General features: G+C 36.9%; 1 protein-coding gene and 1 long non-coding RNA gene across 4 annotated transcripts in view; one reads left to right on the top strand and one right to left on the bottom strand.

The window, feature by feature from the left end:
* LOC141361906 (uncharacterized) overlaps window positions 1–20,943 on the top strand; it is a 593,959-nt gene that overhangs the window by 366,393 nt on the left and 206,623 nt on the right. The gene's annotated exons all lie outside the window — the stretch shown is intronic.
* bora (bora aurora kinase A activator) overlaps window positions 1,145–20,943 on the bottom strand; it is a 119,013-nt gene continuing 99,214 nt past the window's right edge. The window contains exons 9-11 of one of the 3 annotated variants that reach the window (XM_073863565.1): window positions 8,002–8,142; window positions 7,270–7,287; window positions 6,820–7,237 (exon numbers count right to left, since the gene is read on the bottom strand). In XM_073863565.1, coding sequence (XP_073719666.1) covers window positions 7,270–7,287; window positions 8,002–8,142 — 159 coding nt within the window. In that variant the 3' untranslated portion in view covers window positions 6,820–7,237. Of the gene's footprint in view, window positions 1,166–6,819; window positions 7,288–8,001; window positions 8,143–20,943 lie in introns of those variants that run through there. The other 2 variants (XM_073863564.1, XM_073863567.1) reach the window with 2 other exon arrangements.

Raw genomic sequence — 20,943 nt, 5'->3', positions numbered from 1 at the left:
GCCCAGCATTTCTGCTTTTAAGGACAGATTTCCACCACTGGCTATCCAGTGACCTGACTTTTTTTTGTGGACAAGCTTGCAAAGCAGACATGGAAAGTTTTCCTGCTTACCTGATTTGGAGTCTGGCAAGAAGGACAGGGCCAGATATGGGCCTTGTCATGACTTGACAAAAATATGCACAAATACAAACAGATAGACAAAGATGACCAGACAAAACAAATACAAAGGTAAGCATACTAAAAGAGAATTAGATAGGGATCTACAGAGAGACCAAGAAGTACACTACACTAGAGCACAGACAGGTTAAAAAGACAGACATGGCTCTTAAAAGTGTCTTTATTGTGTGTGTGCGCGTGTGTGTGTATTGTAGAAGATAAAGAGCAAGCAAATTTGAAGGACCTGATGAGAGAGAGAAAAAAAAACTTTTCAGAATAATACACATTACATTTTCACCAGTGTTCTTCATCAGTCTTGTCAAACGGGAAGTTTTCCACCCATTTGGTTGGTTTTGGGTTGTAGGCTACTATGTGCAATAAAAAGGGTTTGGGCAGAAATGGAAAATAATTTTACAGTTGCAATGTAAATTGTAGGCTCCCATGTAATCTCTGAAAAAGCAATTAAATTATTCATAATTTCATATTAAAACATGATTCCCAATAATGGTGCTGTTATGAATTAAGTTGTATTGTTTTATTATAGATCATATCTGACCATTTATTGTATAATTTTGTGTGGATTTTAAATAATTACTGGGCTGGAAAACAAACCAATCTGGCAACACTGTTCTTCGTCTGATCATGTTGGCTAAAATTGGCTTAATAGTTGCGAGCTAGTATAATATAGGTAACATATCACTACTGAAATCTTGCATTTCCCTGAATCTTGCATGATTAGTTACCTTATTTGCAACAGAATGAATTTAATTAGCTTATTTTGCTATTAGCCTACTGCATATGTGTTGCAACAAAGATATTTTTAATGACTTCTATTATTTACCATCCTAAGATTGCTACCGTATAGATTATAATGTTCCAAACACAACTTATTGTCACGATTAAAAAAATTTTATGCTGTGTAATTTAAATGTAAGAACTATCTTCATCTCAACTTACCGAGTTGAAATCGCCATGGACCTTCGTCTCATTCGATGACGTCACAGTTATTACTGGATTTTAAATAAACAAATTAATAATCAAACAACTTATTAATAAATCGAACACAAGTAAAATGTATATTTAGATCTATATTTATTAACATCAACGATCATTTGATAAAAATGATTTATCACCCAGCATGCATCACGTCTAATAAAGCACTACATGATAAGAAAACGCTTAAAATACTTAATCTCACGCGCCGTGGAGCGTTGTTAAACTCACCTCTGAATGTTGTCTACATGCAGTTGAACACTTAATAAAACTCCTTTCTGAATGTTATTTTACCCACATTTGAGTGTTGTTAAACTCACCGCTGAATGCTATTGAACCTGCAGTTGAACCTTTTTTGAACTCACCGGAAACCGCTGTTGACTGCGAGGAGGGACTTTTAACATTAAAAACAGGTTGAAAATGACCAGATAAATATTGACTTGCGCTGGCATAGATCGTTTATTGTTGCCGATTCCTATTTATTCTTATGTATTGCAGTCTTGATAAGATCTTGTGAATAAATGTTGATTAAACAGCTTCCGTAGGGCAGAAAAAATCGTGCTATATGCACGAAAGATGCATCCAATTGAAATACATTAGTTTAAAAAAACGTGCTGGAATTACGAAAATAACGAAATAAATGTGTTCCTGCCACGAATAAATAGATTAAATTACGTGACCAAATCACGAAATGCCGTGAGACTGGGTTGATTATTTTACTTCTCTTTGCTTCAGAAGGCCTTTATTAAAGGATTAGTTCACCTCAAAATGAACATTTCTTGATCATTTACTCACCAATGCCATCCAAGATGTCCATGTCTTTTCTTTCTTTAGTGGAAAAGAAATAGAGGTTGACTCGACCGATATGGCTTTTTCTCTGGCCGATGCCGATATTTAGAAATCAGGGCAGCCGATGGCCGATATGTTTGGCCGATTTAGTTATTTTACAAAGATAAACTGTGTTTAAAAAAATATTACTGTATAAAGACAGAGCAACTTAATAAAGTAACTATTAAAAGCCGTACATTTACAGAGATTAACCTGAAAAGTTGTTTTTCATGTATTTTCACATACTTATTACGTTTTTATACAGGTATTTTTAGTTATTTTAAAAGAATATTACTGTATAAATACAGAGCAACTTAATAAAATAACTATTAAAAGCCGTACATTTACAGAGATTAACCTGAAAAGTAGTTGTTTTTCATTAGTTTAAAAAAACGTCCTGGAATTACGAAAATAACGAAATAAATGTGTTCCTGCCACGAATAAATAGATTAAATTACGTGACCAAATCACGAAATGCCGTGAGACTGGGTTGATTATTTTACTTCTCTTTGCTTCAGAAGGCCTTTATTAAAGGATTAGTTCACCTCAAAATGAACATTTCTTGATCATTTACTCACCAATGCCATCCAAGATGTCCATGTCTTTTCTTTCTTTAGTGGAAAAGAAATAGAGGTTGACTCGACCGATATGACTTTTTCTCTGGCCGATGCCGATATTTAGAAATCAGGGCAGCCGATGGCCGATATGTTTGGCCGATTTAGTTATATTACAAAGATAAACTGTATTTAAAAAAATATTACTGTATAAAGACAGAGCAACTTAATAAAGTAACTATTAAAAGCCGTACATTTACAGAGATTAACCTGAAAAGTTGTTTTTCATGTATTTTCACATACTTATTACATTTTTATACAGGCCTTTTTAGTTATTTTAAAAGAATATTACTGTATAAATACAGAGCAACTTAATAAAATAACTATTAAAAGCCGTACATTTACAGAGATTAACCTGAAAAGTAGTTGTTTTTCATGTATTTCCACATACTTATTACGTTTTTATACAGGTCTTTTTAGTTATTTTAAAAGAATATTACTGTATAAATACAGAGCAACTTAATAAAATAACTATTAAAAGCCGTACATTTACAGAGATTAACCTGAAAAGTAGTTGTTTTTCATTAGTTTAAAAAAACGTCCTGGAATTACGAAAATAACGAAATAAATGTGTTCCTGCCACGAATAAATAGATTAAATTACGTGACCAAATCACGAAATGCCGTGAGACTGGGTTGATTATTTTACTTCTCTTTGCTTCAGAAGGCCTTTATTAAAGGATTAGTTCACCTCAAAATGAACATTTCTTGATCATTTACTCACCAATGCCATCCAAGATGTCCATGTCTTTTCTTTCTTTAGTGGAAAAGAAATAGAGGTTGACTCGACCGATATGGCTTTTTCTCTGGCCGATGCCGATATTTAGAAATCAGGGCAGCCGATGGCCGATATGTTTGGCCGATTTAGTTATATTACAAAGATAAACTGTATTTAAAAAAATATTACTGTATAAAGACAGAGCAACTTAATAAAGTAACTATTAAAAGCCGTACATTTACAGAGATTAACCTGAAAAGTTGTTTTTCATGTATTTTCACATACTTATTACGTTTTTATACAGGCCTTTTTAGTTATTTTAAAAGAATATTACTGTATAAATACAGAGCAACTTAATAAAATAACTATTAAAAGCCGTACATTTACAGAGATTAACCTGAAAAGTAGTTGTTTTTCATGTATTTCCACATACTTATTACGTTTTTATACAGGTCTTTTTAGTTATTTTAAAAGAATATTACTGTATAAATACAGAGCAACTTAATAAAATAACTATTAAAAGCCGTACATTTACAGAGATTAACCTGAAAAGTAGTTGTTTTTCATGTATTTCCACATACTTGCTACGTTTTTATACAGGTCTTTTTAGTTATTTTAAAAAGATAAACTGTATTTTAAAAGAATATTACTGTATAAATACAGAGCAACTTAATAAGGTAACCTAATAAAAGCCGTATTTTTTACAGGGATTAACCTGAAAAGTAGTTGTTTTTCATGTATTTTCACATAATTTATCTGTTTTTCTACAGTTTTATAACAATTATTAACAGTAATATTCTGTAATTTAATGAATTAGGACTGTAAAAGATTCTCTGTATTTTTACGGTTTTTGTATGTAATTATGAAAAAACTTTTTTTACTGTAATTTGACGGAATTCCTCTGGCAACTTTGCTGCCAGAAATTTACCGGTTTTTTTACAGATTTTTTTACAGTGTACTGTTATGCGGGAGCAAAACAAAAAAAGATTTCCAAGCCACAGTAAAAAAAAAATTACCCCTTATTTATCTAAAGTTGTTGGTCATTATGTTAATTTAATGGAACATTGTGTGGATGTTGCCTTAGAGGAAAATGCATTCATGCACAAAATATATTAAAGGCAGTCAGTAAATGCACACAGATGTTATACACACATTTTTTAATACAATTAAATACTGCATTAAGGTTAACATAAAATCCAATCATGTTATTTTTTAAAAAATTCATTGAAATCAGCCCCTAAAAAAACTATTATTAAAAACCTAGAATCGCACTTGCACAGCTAAGCTTGATGAGAGAGAGTATGGTCGAATTCAAAACTGCGTTTTTGCGCCCTTGAAGGGCACTTCGGGAAGGGAGCCACTTAAAATTTCACTCCAGATCAAATTAAAATGACAATGTTTTCATTGCTCTATTCACCAAGTGTATTTTAGCGGTCACAGTCATGCAATGAGACACAATTGCGCAACTCTCTGCACAGCTCTGATATTCGCAGGGAATAAATAGGGCATAGCGATGAAAACTTCCAACTGATATTCTCTCCATTTGTGACGCAAAATTTGTCGGAATGAATGCGCACGGGCTAACTACGACAGGTAACACAATTAAGAAATGTCGGTTTTCACAAAAATAAGGCTATTAAGCTCTCATCTAGTGATCCCAATGCTAAAGAATAATTAAACCTCTAGAATTATCCACATGTGCACGTTTTCTGAGAGTTTTTATGAAGCACCGTGATGCTGCTGTAAACGATTCTACATTGATTTATAAAAATGAAAGAATTGACTTAAATAAAAATGAAAATAATTTAAATGACATAATAAATATAAATGCAGTTCTACTTTTTTTATAAAATACATTCATTTCATATTAATAATCCGAATTCTATAGGCTAAAGCGCGTATGAACGTCCGAGAGAAAATAAAGAGCAGAAATGAATTGATTTAAAATGAAAGATATGTGATTGCTTAACATCCACTGGCAGTGACACTGTGAGCTCCCCCGTGCAGGAATCATAGCCCCCTGTTCAAACATTCTTGGGCCGGGCTGGGGCCCTCCTTTAGGGCGGGGCCTGTTTCAGTTGAAACGGTTGAAACATAGCTATGGCCGCCTCTGAGGTATAATTATATAAAATGTGAGTGTACATTTTATGCTGAATCATAAGAAACCGCAAGCTTAAAGATACAATTTGTATTTATGCGCCGAAAGATGGCGCCAGATCAAACAAAAACAATGATGTTGTTTACTGACGCTCTGAAGCAGCGTGGAATTATGGGATTTGTAGTCTTTAACTTTAGCCATCAATCAGACGAGAACGAGAAATCACGTTGATGGATAAGGTAATCAAGTCTTATAAATGTTGCGTTTGATGACATCGTTTATTTCATTATGTAAGTTTATATGTGATGTTCAAAACGAAATTGTTAGTCATATTGATATTACAGTATTAGTCCAAATTCGATGGTAAACACAGCTCAGAATTAAGTTTCAACTTACAATTTACAATGATTTTTCACATAATGTATTGACATTACAAATCTTATTGTGAAGTGTCTTAAAATGACCATTTATATTGCTGTACAATACCTTTTGATGTGCATATCGTCCGCGGGAAGACGCGCTGATTACAATCTACACACTAATGTTGAGATCAATATAATAGCATACGTTTTTTGAAGGGTTACAAATCAAAACAACTCACCCATCGCGTAAAACACAAGCAGGATCAGAATCTCGGTGTAGTTAAATGCTGTCGTGAAGCTCTCTCCATCCAGATAATGCAACAACAAATTGATCCTCCCTCGTTTTGTTCCAAACTCTTCTTGGGTCATTTGGTTGGCCCGTACGCTTACAGGAGCTGACACAACCAGCGGCAGACGGTACAGAGATATCCATAAGTCCATATGCAAGCGCATAGTTCCGCATTTGTCCACAACACTGGCTGCGTCCGAAAACTCAAGGCAGTGAGGACTTGCCTCGCTGCCTCATGAGGAAATGACTTCGGCCTCGGAGGCCTGAAGGCCGCTCAGAGAAAGGCTTTCCGACGCACTTCAAAGGCAGCGTGTTTGAAATATAAACAGAGAGCGCCTTTGTGATAACTAATCACATATTTGAAAACTACAATACTAATTTCTCGCTAGAAATGTAATTAAAATGCTTAAAAAGTGAAAATATACGTTTATTTTCACTAAATTTGTGCTCCAGCCGCTTCCTTGGCCGCCATTTTATTTTTTCGAGGTCGACCAGTGTTGTCATGTGGTTTACGTCAGTAAAGGTGGTGACAAAGGGTCACATGGATATTAACGTCATTGACAGGAGACTGCACTGCCCCGTGTCAATGTTTTGAATGGAAATTTTCTCACGATTTACAAGTAGTTGAAAACATTACAGATATTGATAGTAATCAGCTGGACAAAATATATAACACTGGCCTAGTGGTTTTTGGAGATTTTACTGCAAATATCTTACAAATTGCACCTTTAACAAACATTGCTGATCAATAATACTGTCCCAATTTTTATCAAGACACTTTATTACAATTCAGATATACATGGCATCATACCGTATGTTTAGCTGCATTGACTGTGACATCTTTATACGCTCATTAGTGGTTCTGAATAAATTCATAAATAAGACTATAAAATACACTTAAAATAAGCTATAGGAAATTGCCATGTCCACTTTACATATCCCAATTAACTTTTCCAATACATAAAACCATGCAAAAAATAGAAAGACTGACATTCTAATGCAAGATTTCTAAAGAAAGAAATACATAATTCTCTAAATAGTTCAATTTTATATAAAAAAAACTTGAACAAGGCTCAAACACAAGAATACTACTATTTTCTAAAACTTCCTCTGAGATGACAAGTATTTTACAGCTTGATTGATGTATTTTACATGTCTCCACCAGAGTTTTAGGATAAAAAAATGTGCAAAGTGCCTGATTTGTACTTTATGCTCACTGCGGTGGAAAGAACTGTAGAACAAAACATTTTTGACAACTTAATTTAAAAATGCTTGTTTGTAGTCCATATCCAACATATACATTTACCAACTGAATACAGTGTATTTTTGTACATTAAAATTTACAGAATTTAATGTCTATAATAAGTCAACAGTATTTTAACTCTTTCGCCGCCATTGACGACATAACTTGTCAATTAAGAGAAAACGCTTCCCTGCCAATGTCGAGAATTTCCGGCTTTCCGCAATACCGCTATTATCCACTTCCGCAACTTATACAACCCGGAAGTAGCACCTCACGTAAAAGAGAAAGAACTCTGTGTATGTTTTAAAGATCGCTCTGCATCTGATCTCTATCAAAAGTCCTTCACAAAAATGGAATTATCTCAGCTTTTTGCTCAAAATTGGGTGTTTTTGAAGAAACCTATCCATATTTTGAGAGGTGATAAAGAAAGAACCAAATAAGGTAGGATAAAAAAATTTTTTGTTTGAAAGCAGAGGCTCCGTTCTTTCATTTGATATATTGTTTGTTTATATATTTAAAGAAGAAAATTTTCTGGAAGGCATTAAACTTGTGTAAAAATCATGAAAACTGCTGGCGCTGGCTGGCAAATTATTAAAAATAAAAACGCTGGCGGGGAAAGAGTTAAATATAAGAAGAATGAGCTAATGTGAACAACATAATTTAAAAATTTTTCTTAATGTGATCTTTAGTTTGTGATATTACCTTTGGTTTAGTGTATTTAGGGTAAAATAGACCTTCGTCAGCAGTGTGCGTGTTCAGAATTTCCTTACTCTGGCTGTCTGAACTGAGGGTGTCCATTAAGCTGGTGGTGCACACTGAATGAGAGTTATAACCACTATCCACCTGCAGAGAACATAAGGGACAGATTAGATATAGACCTGACAATAAGAGCTAAAGCCCAGTAATGAGCTGAAGTTTGTAATTCTTGTAAATATCACCTCAGAGTGATGCAGTTTCTGACCATTACCTTGTGTCATACACTGTACTTCTAGATAGGATCACTCAATCCACAACATGCTACCGACTAGCCAGAACAATAATTTCCACCACTAAAGATAGCTTTATTAGCACTCTTCCAGACCTGTCCCAAATGAAACATGTAGCAGATAACTGTGACGATCTAGACACTGTAATAGAAAACCTGAACAATGTCTGTTCTAACACACTGGAGGCCGTTGCTCCCATTCGAAAAAAGAAAATCAAAGAAAAAATGCCAGCTCCATGGTATGACCATCACACCGCAGCTCATAAAAAGGCAGCTAGAAAAATGGAAAGAAATTATAGAAGCACAAAGTTAGAGGTATGGCGTGCAGCATGATAAGAGAGTGTTAAACACTACAGACAGGCTATAAAAACGGCCAGATCTACCTATCTCAGTACGTTTATTAAAGAAAATCATAACCATCGTTTTCTCTTTTGCACAGTTGCAAACTGACAAGAAACAAAGAACAAACAGAAACCAATAGTAAACGTCAACACAATAGTAACGATTTCATGAACTTCTTTTCTAACAAAATTACGGCTATTAGGGAACAGTAACTACCCAAGCAGCCATCACTTTTATACATATATTTGTTAATGCACCAGCGTGAAAGCTGCAGAAAAAATACTCTAAATAGGATATTTAGGCTAAATAAATGTTTACATGCTGATTTTTCTTTATTTGGGATTTTAAAAAGAAGTAGAAAATATGTTGAATGCATAACGTTCAACATTTCTCCCAAAAGAAATCAACAGAATTTCAAGATTGTACATTTATTTTAAATGACGTGAACAATGTTGATTCAACATGATTTTAGCATACATGCCTGACGTTGATGCCGCAACCACCAGAGATGAGCAAGCTAGGCAGTCGAAAAATTTTGCAGGCTGCGACCTTCTAAGGACGTATTTTAAGACCTATTGCGTCACAGCAGCGCGACTTGAGGCTGTGACTTGTGTTAATATTATTCTGTTTATGTTGCGTATTTCTAAGGTTGATTAATTTTATATACTGTTGAATAGTTTAATCTACATCAACGTGTCATATTTTCTAAAATAAATCAATATTTTTCTGATTTCATATTTATTTAAATAAGTCAGAAACGTCTCCGCTGTGTCCTGCTGACAGGCGCGGTGGGCGCGTGCAACAGGTGACGCAAATTATAGGTCCTCCGAGGGTTAGACTCATTTCAGTTCTCTTCGCGGACTTCTGAGGCTGCCACCTTGAAAGACAGAGTGCTCCCATTTAAAGGTTGTATGCTTAGAAGGTCGCAGCCCTTGAATTGGGACACAGCTTCTTTCTGCACGTAATACACTTTTGAAAGATGCTTTGACAGATTGCTTGTGTTTCCGCCCTTACATGCAAACATCTTGTTGCACTTACCAGTATGACAACGAGCGTTGTCTGCATCAACTCTAGTGAAGTATAACCACACTTTTGAATGTTTTGCTCTATCCGCCATCGTCACTCTTTGTATTAAGCGGTAGTTTTGGTGCTGTTATGCGTGTGCCGCGCTCATTGTTGTTGTTGTGTTTGACAGACAGACAGCCTCCGCGGCGCGCATGAGAGATCTAGCAGATCTCACAGACAAACATCTTAATCGCAAATTAGAAATGTTTGGTGAGATAAAATGTGCACGAAAACATTATTAAGCAAGAATACATAGTACATTTATTTTTATTTTTTTTCTCCAGGACCGAAAGCAGAACCGATAGTGTCAGATCTTACTGATACTACGGTCTTTCATAATTTAGCCCCTGGGCCAGTATAATACCGGGTTTCGGTACCCATCCCTACTTTAGACCAATCTCAAATCTCCCTTTTCTTTCGAAAATATTAGAAAAGGTAGTGGCAAGCCAGTTACGCACATTCTTGACAAATAATAGTACGTATGAAAAGTTCCAATCAAGATTCAGGCCCCACCATAGCACAGAGACAGCGCTGCTTAGAGTTACAAATGACCTCCTGTTAACATCCGATCGTGGTGAAATCTCAATCCTTATATTACTAGACCTTAGCGCAGCCTTTGACACAATAGATCACACAATCTTACTCAATAGACTAGAAAACTATGTTGGTATCAGTGGTCAGGCGTTAGCCTGGTTTAGGTCATATCTAACCAATCGCTATCACTTTGTTTATGTAAATGAGGAAGAGTCATATCACTCCCTGGTTAAATATGGTGTACCGCAGGGATCAGTTTTAGGTCCTATCCTGTTCTCGTTATATATGTTACCCCTAGGAGACATTATCAGGAAACATAACATAAGTTTTCACTGCTATGCGGATGATACCCAGCTTTACATCTCCTCACATCCCAGCGAAACTCACACGTTTTCTAAGCTAACAGACTGCATTAGCGATGTTAGTGACTGGATGGCACATAACTTTCTTAAGCTCAATTCCAATAAGACAGAGATGCTTATTATTGAACCGAATCGCTACAAACATAATATGTCAGATTACAAGTTGCACATAGATGGCTGCACTGTGGTGCCATCTTCCTCGGTTAGGAACTTAGGTGTGATGTTCGACAGCAACTTATCCTTCGATAGTCATTTCGGCAACGTCTGCCGCACAGCATTCTTCCATCTTAGAAATATCTCAAAAAAAACGCCATATACTGTCTACATCTGACGCAGAGAAGCTTATCCATGCTTTTATGACCTCTAGAATAGACTATTGTAACTCGCTACTTGGGGAATGCCATGCAAATCAGGTAAACAAGCTGCAGCTAGTTCAAAACGCTTCTGCAAGAGTGCTTACTCGATCTAAGAAGTATGACCACATAAGTCCAATTCTGGCATCTTTACACTGGCTACCAGTTCATTATAGCATACAATTTAAAATATCACTTATCACCTACAAAGCCTTAAATGGCCTAGCACCCTCATATCTTAGAGAATTACTATCAGAATACAATCCATCACATGCACTGCGTTCGCAAAATTCTGGTCTCTTAGTTATCCCTAAAATATCAAAAGTGTCTAAAGGTGGAAGATCCTTTTCCTACTTAGCCCCTAAGCTCTGGAATGATTTACCAACCGTTGTCCGAGAATCAGACACAATAGATACCTTTAAATCTAGACTTAAAACTTTTCTCTTTAACAAGGCATTCACATAATTGTTTTAGTAATGGTACTCATCTCACAATAGAAAGCTTGTACAACCTAATAAATAAATAAACTAAATCCTCATTTTCGTCAACACTTCAAACCATGGTAAATGCTATTAATATTCTTAAGAAAAATGTTTAATCTCTCCTTACTCGTTTACATATGTGCAGCAAACCATGAGCCGGGCATAAACTTTCAAAAACAAATGTCACGTATAAAATAGAAAAGGCTACATATAAGGAAAAGAAACGCTACTCTGTGCACATACAAACCACAATACAAGGCCAAAACTTCAAAACTAGACCAATAAAACCCTGAATCGGGCCATTAATTGCCAAGCGCAGAGGAGTGATTGAAAGTTATGTATGGCATTATGTTATCACTTGCTCGGCCCTCCTCCTGAGGTTTCTGAGTCGAGTAGGGGAGTACTGTGAAGCCCAGACAGGCATCAGGGAGATGGCTGGCGCAGTCACGTCCCCGTCTCCCCTTTACTCCCTTGCTCGTCCGGATTTCAATAAAGCTCAGTGGGTATAGATTTGTGGTGTTAAGCCCACTAGTCGGGGGCGGGACTTCAGTCCTTAAAAGGGTGTCACTGCATCCATTTCCAAAAACATTCGCCGTCCCGTGCATTTTTCTCGTTCTCCCTAAACCAAACTGTGCAGAGTCTGTCACTGGGATGACGTTGTATCTTCAATACGTATATGTACATGTGTGTGTATGTGTGTATGTATATATAAATATATCTCCCAAGGGTTTTTCCCTCCTAGGACTTTTTTTTACTTCCCCGGCTGAGCCTGGGGTTTTTTTTCTCCTAGGGGGTTTTTCAACCCGGGGAGGCAGCCTTCTTGGGCTTAACTTAGCACCCTCTTCTTTACGTTACATTAGCAATACGCACGCTTATAATGTTGATTCATAGCCGCAGCAAATTTAGCTGCTTGTGCTATCGTGTATTATGTTGTGCTATATGTCGTTTTTCTGTGCTTTCCACTGCTTCTATTAATGTTAAGCTGCTTTGAAACAATCACCAATTGTGAAAAGCGCTATATAAATAAAATTGAATTGAAATTCACAAATTGTTTTGTTAATTTGTTAAAAGCATATCCATCCTCAAAAACTAATACATTTTATTATTGTCTTCTGAGATGAAGCAATGTTCTTTTTTAAAAATACATTTATATTAAAAATGCCATAAACTACAGCAGCATGCATGTTCATGAGAGAGTTGAGATCAGGCAGAAGGCTGACAAAAAGCATCCATTTTCACCTGACCTCAATATAAAGTTTGAAATAAACATGTTTCCTTATAAAATCCCACCGCTTTACCCAGAAGACATTTAATAACTGCATGGATTAGTTTTTGTTTGATAGATGGTCTAGAGATGCTCATTTAATTTTTTTTAATGATAGACAACCGAAAGATTATGACGTTAAATCCTAATTAAATTAAAGCTGCAGTCCAGCCTTTTTCCTCTTTGTCACAGTCTCTGTTCGAAATCTGCAATTGCAGCTATTCGCGGAATAATCAACTTTACGTGGGTTGTACATCGGCATGAAACAGCGCAGATGAACACAATGTATTAGGGAGAATCAATCTGTCAATTACCGAGCCCTGTGGATACTGTCATCCTGGCTAACTTCATTATCTGATCTTTTAATCCAATTTAAATACTAAATACTGCATATTTGGATGATAAACTTTATATACACACGTGAGTAAGATCTTCAGTTATGTCTGGACAATGAGGAAACGTAAAGAAGCGTTCATCTTAGTTGAATACTTTATCCCAGTGGGAAATGGAATGGAAGATTGACTGGAGGAAGATGATATTCCTGAAGTAATTTTTATTTATTTATATATGCTGTCATGTATTATTCTTATTACACGTCACGCGGGTAAATTACACGCGTCCGCGTATGTATTGTTTATACAAACAAGGACGTGTTACTCATGTGGCGTGTATTTATCTACATGTCGTGCAGTAGACACGGTATTACATTCGCTATTATGTTATCTTGATAGTAAGGATGCATTACAGAATATTTAAGTGTGTGCTGTAATATGGTTCCATACATTGCGCTGTTGTTTGCACGTGACGCGATGCCAGTCAGTTTATACGTGTTTACAGAAACACACGCATTAAAACATACTTAAAAACAGAAGCTTACCAATCAGTCGATGGGCATCTGAAAACAGCTTTTTAATATAACTAAGCACTGCAGATGTTCACCAAGTGCTGTGAGAAAATGCTATAAATATCCACCTCCATCATCCTCAAACCTACTAGCCGGGTCTCCTTCATTATGTGTGCAGAAAGACGTAATGACGCAAACATGTGCTCGAATTTCCCGCAGAAATCCAACCGTACCACTGGAATTAAAACCATTATTACAAGATTACCGTTTTGAATCACAGGTTATGTATTCTCAAAAAAAATTTTTTTGGGATATTTTTAAACCCAAATAAGTGCCGGACTTTTTGTGAAATCTTAAAAATACTAGCAATGTTATTTTCATATGATAGGGGGTTTATTTTTTTACAAAATATTTGCAAATCGAACATGAGGATTTACAGATCAGTAAGAAAAAGACAGAGTTCAGTTCAGTTTCACTTTATTGTCCCCTAGGGGAAACTTGTCTTACAGCCAGGTAAACATACAACAAACAATACCACAAAATACTCACAATAAACCACACAAACAGCAATTCAAAACTATTACACTACCACTCAATCTAGGTCAAAGAATATTGCAAATTGAACAAGAAGGTTGCAATTGGAATAAAAGAGTTCTTAGTCCTATACTCTGAATCTCCGGCCTGAGGGAAGAACCTCAAACGAACAATGAAGGGGTGGTTTACACAGTCAAATATGGCATCTGCAGTAGACTTTTCCTGCAGTAGTTATTTTGTCAAGAGCAAAGCACTCACATACCTCATATGGGTAATATGGGTAATTGCCGCAATAGTTAGCCTGTATGGAACCGAGCTGACTTAAACCACTATGATGTATGACACTTGCATTACATGCGAACGGCCCCTACGCTAATAGAACTCTGTTTTTGTCTCCCTGTCTCGTCCTCGACCCCGAGGACAATGAGACAAACAGACACAGTTCCTGTTACTGTGAAGGTCATCGCACCACTGATCTACTGGCTGTCCTTCAACGTGATGACCAGCCGATGCCCGACCAATGACCACCGGCTAAACCAGTTTAATCCGCTTACCCGCCTCCTATACCTACCGTATCTATATATATAAAAATATATATTAATTTCACCCAAGGGTATTTGTCCTAGGAGTTTTTCCCATTGGGTTTTTTCCTAGGGGTTTTTTTCGTCCCAGGGAGAGTCAGCCAACTTTGGCTTAACTTGGCACTTTACTGTATATGTTACATTATTAATATGCTAGCTTGTACTGTTTAACCTTAGCCGCTATATCTACTTCTTATATTATCTATTGATTTTCTGTGTTCTCCTCTACATCTTCTCATGTAAAGCTGCTTTGCAACAATTAACACTTGTGAAAAGTGCTATATAAATAAAATTGAATTGAATCTGCTTTACTCATAACCTGCCTCTCATAAATATTTGTCAAGGAAACCTGTGGAAAGCCTATTAGCTTACCTTCACAATATGGCTGAGGTTATTTTTCTCCCGCAGGCCGTCAATAAAAGCAAAAGTAAGGACAGGTTCAATAAAAGATTTATAAAATAGAGACAAAATAACCTTGTCCACATTAAAAGAGTTAAGCTTCCTTAGGAAGAACAATCTTTGTTGTCCCTTCTTACAGATCATCTCTGTGTTTATATCAAATTTGAGTTTACTGTCCATCACAGTACACAAATATTTATACTGCTCTACCACCTCTATGCTGATTCCTTTTATATATGTGGGAGGAGGTGAACTAGGTTGTTTTCTCCTAAAATCTATAAGCATGTCCTTGGTTTTAGAGGTGTTAAGCTGGATGAAAGACCTGTCGCACCAACTGACAAACTCATCGACCACTGGCCCATGCTGAGACTCATGTTTCTGCAGGAAACTAACAATAACTGTATCGTCAGCATATTGTAGGATGTGTCTATTTCTATACTGACTTCTACAGTTGTTAGTGTAGAGGATAAATAGTAAAGGTGAAAGGACACAAACCCTGTGGGAAGGTGAAAGGACACAAACCCTGTGGGAAGCCAGTGGAAGAGATACGCCTTTTAGAGAGACAGCCATTTACCTTAACTCGCTGTGTTCTATTTGTTAAAAAATCCATAATCCAGCTCACAAAATTTCTCTCAATATTAAATTCTGATAATAATTTACTAAATAAAACATGTGGCTAGGTAGTACTAAAAGCAGATGAAAAATCCAAAAACAAGAGCCTGGCGTGTGTACCAGGACCCTCTAATGGCGCTTTTCCATTGCCACAGCTTACTTTTGGGAGCTTTTCCATTAGGTGCAGTACGTGGTACCCGATACTTTTTTCGTATCACTTCGGTTGGGGTTCCAAGCGACCCGAGCTGATACCAAACGTGACGCGAAAACACAGTAGATCACTGATTGGTCTGAAAGAAACGTCACTAACAGCGTCATTCTGTTAGCTTTACCTTTAGTGCTAGCTTGCGCTGTCTCGAGCAAACATGTTGTCATCTGTGCTCTGCTATAAGTTCCCAAACTCCCTTTTAGCGATGAAAAACATCCACATGTTGAGAATCAGCGACACCATAACAGTTTTTTCCCAGACTTGCAGTTTGTGGCGGAACATTCGCGACGAGCACTTCAGCATTATATGCTTAAATGCAACTTCAGTGAGGCTCAGCGGAGCGCCGTCGGCTGACGCCTCGGGTGTTTGAACAGAAACTGTCATGTGATACAGAGGTAGTGATAAACGCGATGTGCAAACATCTATTTGTGGTGGCCAATTTTAATTTTGTAGCGGACTGAGAAATAAATAAACGTATGGGAATATACAACTACGCTCTCCTCTCACTTGTATGATGTCACAGCTGTAGGCCGCGCAAATAGAACAACACGCCTATAATCCCTCCCACTGCGAAGTGATACTAAACTCAATGGAAAAGCTAACCACGTCAAAGTGAGGTGAGCTGACCCGACCCAAACTAAACTAAACCGTGGGGTACTATGCAATGGAAAAGCGCCATAAATGTCTATACAGGAGATCTAAAAGTGTAATCTGTGTATCATCTACACCCTTCTAGCCATGTATGCAAATTGCATGGGATCCAGGGCCCCACAAACCCTGAACAGCAGAAACAGTTTCACAATCCTTTCAAATTACTTCATGATCAGTTAAGTCAATGCTACTGGTCTGAAGTCATTTAATGAGCCTGCAGAGCTACCTTTTGCCACTGGAACTATGATAGACTCCAAGCCATTGGGACCCTTCCCTGCTCCTAGGACATCCTGAAAATCTCAGCAAACACCCACAGAGCTGCTCTGAACAGCTGTTCAACAATCTCTTCTGTGAATTCTTTTAGCTTATCTGAAAAATCGTTTGTATCAAAAAGTGAAAAAAAAAGGTTTTCAACGCCTCCGATAACTCGCTATCATTTTTATACATTGGCAATTAAACCGACAAATTATAAATTGCATTCACGTCACTTTTTCACGTGACCACGCGAGAGCTCGCCCGGTTGAGTGGCAAAACGTTCAACAAAATGGCTGGTTTTCATAGCGGCTGCTGTGAAAATACCAGTAAAACTGACTATTATCAGCTTAAATTGAATTTAGTTAGACAGAGGTGGACAACACTTCGTTACATTAGTTACATTTTCCAAGAATCTGTGCTTTATTAAGGTGTTTGTGTACTTCACTACATTCTAAAGCATATAATCATACTGTGTATTCTTTTATATTGCATATTAAAATGTATTTAATACCAAATTACATAAAAATTGTGTACTTTAACTTGAGCAAAAGTACGTCAATGTACTTAAATATTAAATGTAAAACATAAACTTGTATTTATGAAATGTAATAAGAGTAAAAATTATGATAATTATATGCTTTGGAATGTATGTTTTCTAAAAAACAAAAAACACTGATAAAATACAAATAATTGAAAAAATACTTTTAAGTAGAAAGGAAAACATCTGCTTGATAGTGACCCTAGCAACGTGTCAACCCACCTGTGGTCTGTGGACGTTGGCTTGGCATAAAATATCAATTTACTTCTCCTTTTGGTGTTTTTGGCATTTTGTAAAATGATAGCTCCAATTCTTGTTGAATCTGTTAGTACAGTCTATCCCACAACAGCTTGCCCTTTTCCCCAATTAGACACGTTTTCTCTGTGTTTTCGCTGGATTTCACAGTGTACACAAATGCTTCCGCTCTGTCTTTTGCCACTCAGTGGGCGTAACTGCAGTCACTTTCACCGAATGTGATGTCACGTGCATACCCTCTATTGAAATGCTTGATTTTAAAGAGCACCTATTATGAGATACACGTTTTTAAACATCCTTTTGTGTGTAGGTGTGTATTAGTACATCCTAACGATATTCAAAAAGAACATGCCTCAAAGAAAACGATGACGCGAGTTATCGTCTCTAACGTTCTAGGACTACAAAAAACACTCGGATTGTAGGCAACAGTTTACTTCCTGGGATTGGTGACGTAGAGAAGACCAACATTATCATAGTTCAGCCCTCTCTGTTTGTAAACTCTTGTTTCATCGTTTAAGCGATTAAATCTCTCGAGTAGACGCTGTCTCTTTAGATGCGAGGGCAAAATAGCAATTTATGGACTTCCACAGAGGACATCATGTTTAATACGGTTCCGGCAAAATCCAGTCAGAAGTTGTAAGTTCACGGAGTTTTCACAATGACTGCTTAATGAACCGAAGCTGGATTTGCGCCACGTCTCCTCCTGAAAGTAGGATTACCGTGCACTTCTGGATCACAGGCTGTAAGTATTCATGTTTATTATTTGCCTTTTACTGTAAGTTACATTACCGGTAACCGGAGAAAACATTATGTGCGTGTAGAGCTAAGCTTTCAAGCTAATTGGTTTGTGTTGTAATACTGTATTTCATAAACAACGTACCATATTTAAAGGGAAACTTCACCCATTTGCATTAAGCTTTGTACCGTTAGAACCCCAGTCATGTTTTTGAATGGTCGTGCATCATTCCCTCAGTTTCCCCTGAGAGGGGAGAAATACTGATTTCAGTGAGGCACTTCCTTCTTTCAATGATGTAAAAATCGTCATTTTGCGTTATTGAAAGAAGGAAATCCTGTATCTCTATTGAGTGTGAAAGACTACAGACACTCATTCCTCATTTTTCCAAGGTGGGGGCTATGGGTGGGACCCAATCACGCTTTAGACCAATTACAGATCAGTGGGTGGGACTTACAAAAATATACGAACACAGACGGGAAAAAGCGATCAGCCGCCATCTTTATGCTAAGCTAAGCTAAACAGAAGTTGTGGAGCAAGTCAGACTTCATGTTACAATAACAGTGGAAGTTAATCAATATAATATAGAAGAGGGTGATTTCGCAAGCGTGATGCTCTAATCCGCTGTTCATTGCACCTTTATGAGCCACAATACAGCAAAGCGCTCAGGCAGATGGAGGAACAGAAGCCCGAGGAGAAGCCGGAGCCTGGGCGTCGGCTGGGTAGAGGAGCTGGGGGAAGACACCGCAACCATCGGCCTCTGCTGCGTAGAGAAGCTTGCCTGTTCTCTCGCTGTGTGGCTTCTTTATAACATTTCTGCATCAGATAAGGATATGGACGTTCGTTTGGTGAAGGTTTCGAGGCAAGATAGCAACTTTGCGCTCGTTTGGACATGTTTATTTCACATACGCGTTTGCTTCGGCTTCGACGAGCAAACGCGCTGCGGAGTATATGAGCTTGGACAGACTTGCGCTGTGTGCTTTCGGTTTAAGATTTCTGGATCAGATAAGGATATGAACGTTTGTTTTGTTAATGTTTCGTGCTTATTTCAAAGACGTGTTTCGGTTTACGAGCACAAGCTCCAAGAGCTGAGGCAGCGCGTATGTAGAGATATTATGCAGGGGGCGCGTTTGTGTGCAGGATGCAGGGATAAACGGACGTCTAACTAAAGTAAGTCTTTCTATTTTCTTTGTTATACTAAGGTGGCATTTATATACACAATAGCATATCTGAGCGGTGTTTTATATGTCTATATTGTGAGAGCAGTGAGGCTGATATTACACAGATGTAATTAAAGTAAACAAGTGACGAAAAGAAAATTGGTAAAACTAAATAAACATTTAAAATGCATACCCTTTTTTAACTACTTGAAAAGACATTTGTACTGCGGATCTGAAACCGCACGTTAATGTTTGAATAAGACTTTGCTACACACCAGGCCAGAGTGTTATTGTGTGTTCCACAATGTAACATCACGTTTAAAAGTAAGTCATGATTGGTGTCTGTCAGACACAGTGGTGGTGGCTATTTTCTTTGTTTTACCAACGTGGCATTTATGTACACAACATCATATCTAAGCCGTGTTCCGATTAATGGGAGTGGCTTGCAGTGCTGTGCATTGTGGTGCATAGTGGGAGTTGTAGTTTTTCATACAAATGTGCTCTAAAGTCACATTTTGTCTTTTCTCGGTCAAATAGGCACACAATTCTACATTTATGTTACATTTTGACTACAAATATGACTCACTTTCCATAAAGATTAATGTTCCTATCGGTGAAATGGCCCTTTAAAGTTAAACACGTGTATGTTGAATTATGCAGACTATCGTTTTTTTATCGATGTTGATTTAGACGTGTTTACAAACTTGCTAAGTTACCAGCTAAACTGTTACCGGTAAAGTTTGTTCTCATTATCAAACTCAAGAAACTCTAAATACAGGGTGATTTGTTTAACGTTATATGTATTTTACTGTTGTATTTACTTGAAGCTTTCTTAAATTTTAAAACGAAGTAAACACGTAATGTGTGTTGCTAATGTTGGGCCATGTAATATATGAACGTTTTAATGAATAGTCTAACGATTTATAGTCCTGTACCCTATTGTTATAATATGTCTTTTTGACTGAATACATGTTTGTTTTATTTGTCTATATCCTAGATTCGCAGCTGGACACATCCTTCTACACTGTATGCAGCAGTAGACGTGATGTACAAGGCCAAACATGCAACATCATTACACACAGTACAAGGAGTCAGACTGGCATATGAGGAGCAAAGGTATGTAACACACATGATGTATTTATCTAGTGATACCACTACCAGTCTTAAATGTATGAAAAAGTTTTTTTTCTCTGCATAATCATAGGAACATAGGCAGTAGCATCGTTTCACAATGTTTCCATCACCATCATCAGTGGATGCCTTTGCCGTCCGTAGCCTGAGATTTCAGATTTGCAGCAAAAAATTTGATTTTCCCATTTATTTGAATGCTGTGCAGGTTTTTAAGTATTTTAGTAACCGTGTTAAATAAAGTAGTATTTACTTTTACAATAAATTTATTGCTTGTTTATATTTGTATAGGTTGTACCTTGCAGCCCTCCATTACAATGTCACCAAGCCATAACAAAAGCACGAGAGGGAAAGTACAA

Source organism: Misgurnus anguillicaudatus, chromosome 3 (genome assembly GCF_027580225.2).
Source record: "Misgurnus anguillicaudatus chromosome 3, ASM2758022v2, whole genome shotgun sequence".
Taxonomy (NCBI): domain Eukaryota; kingdom Metazoa; phylum Chordata; class Actinopteri; order Cypriniformes; family Cobitidae; genus Misgurnus; species Misgurnus anguillicaudatus.
The sequence above is the reverse complement of the archived record's forward strand: the minus strand, read 5'-3'. Positions and strand labels throughout refer to the sequence as shown.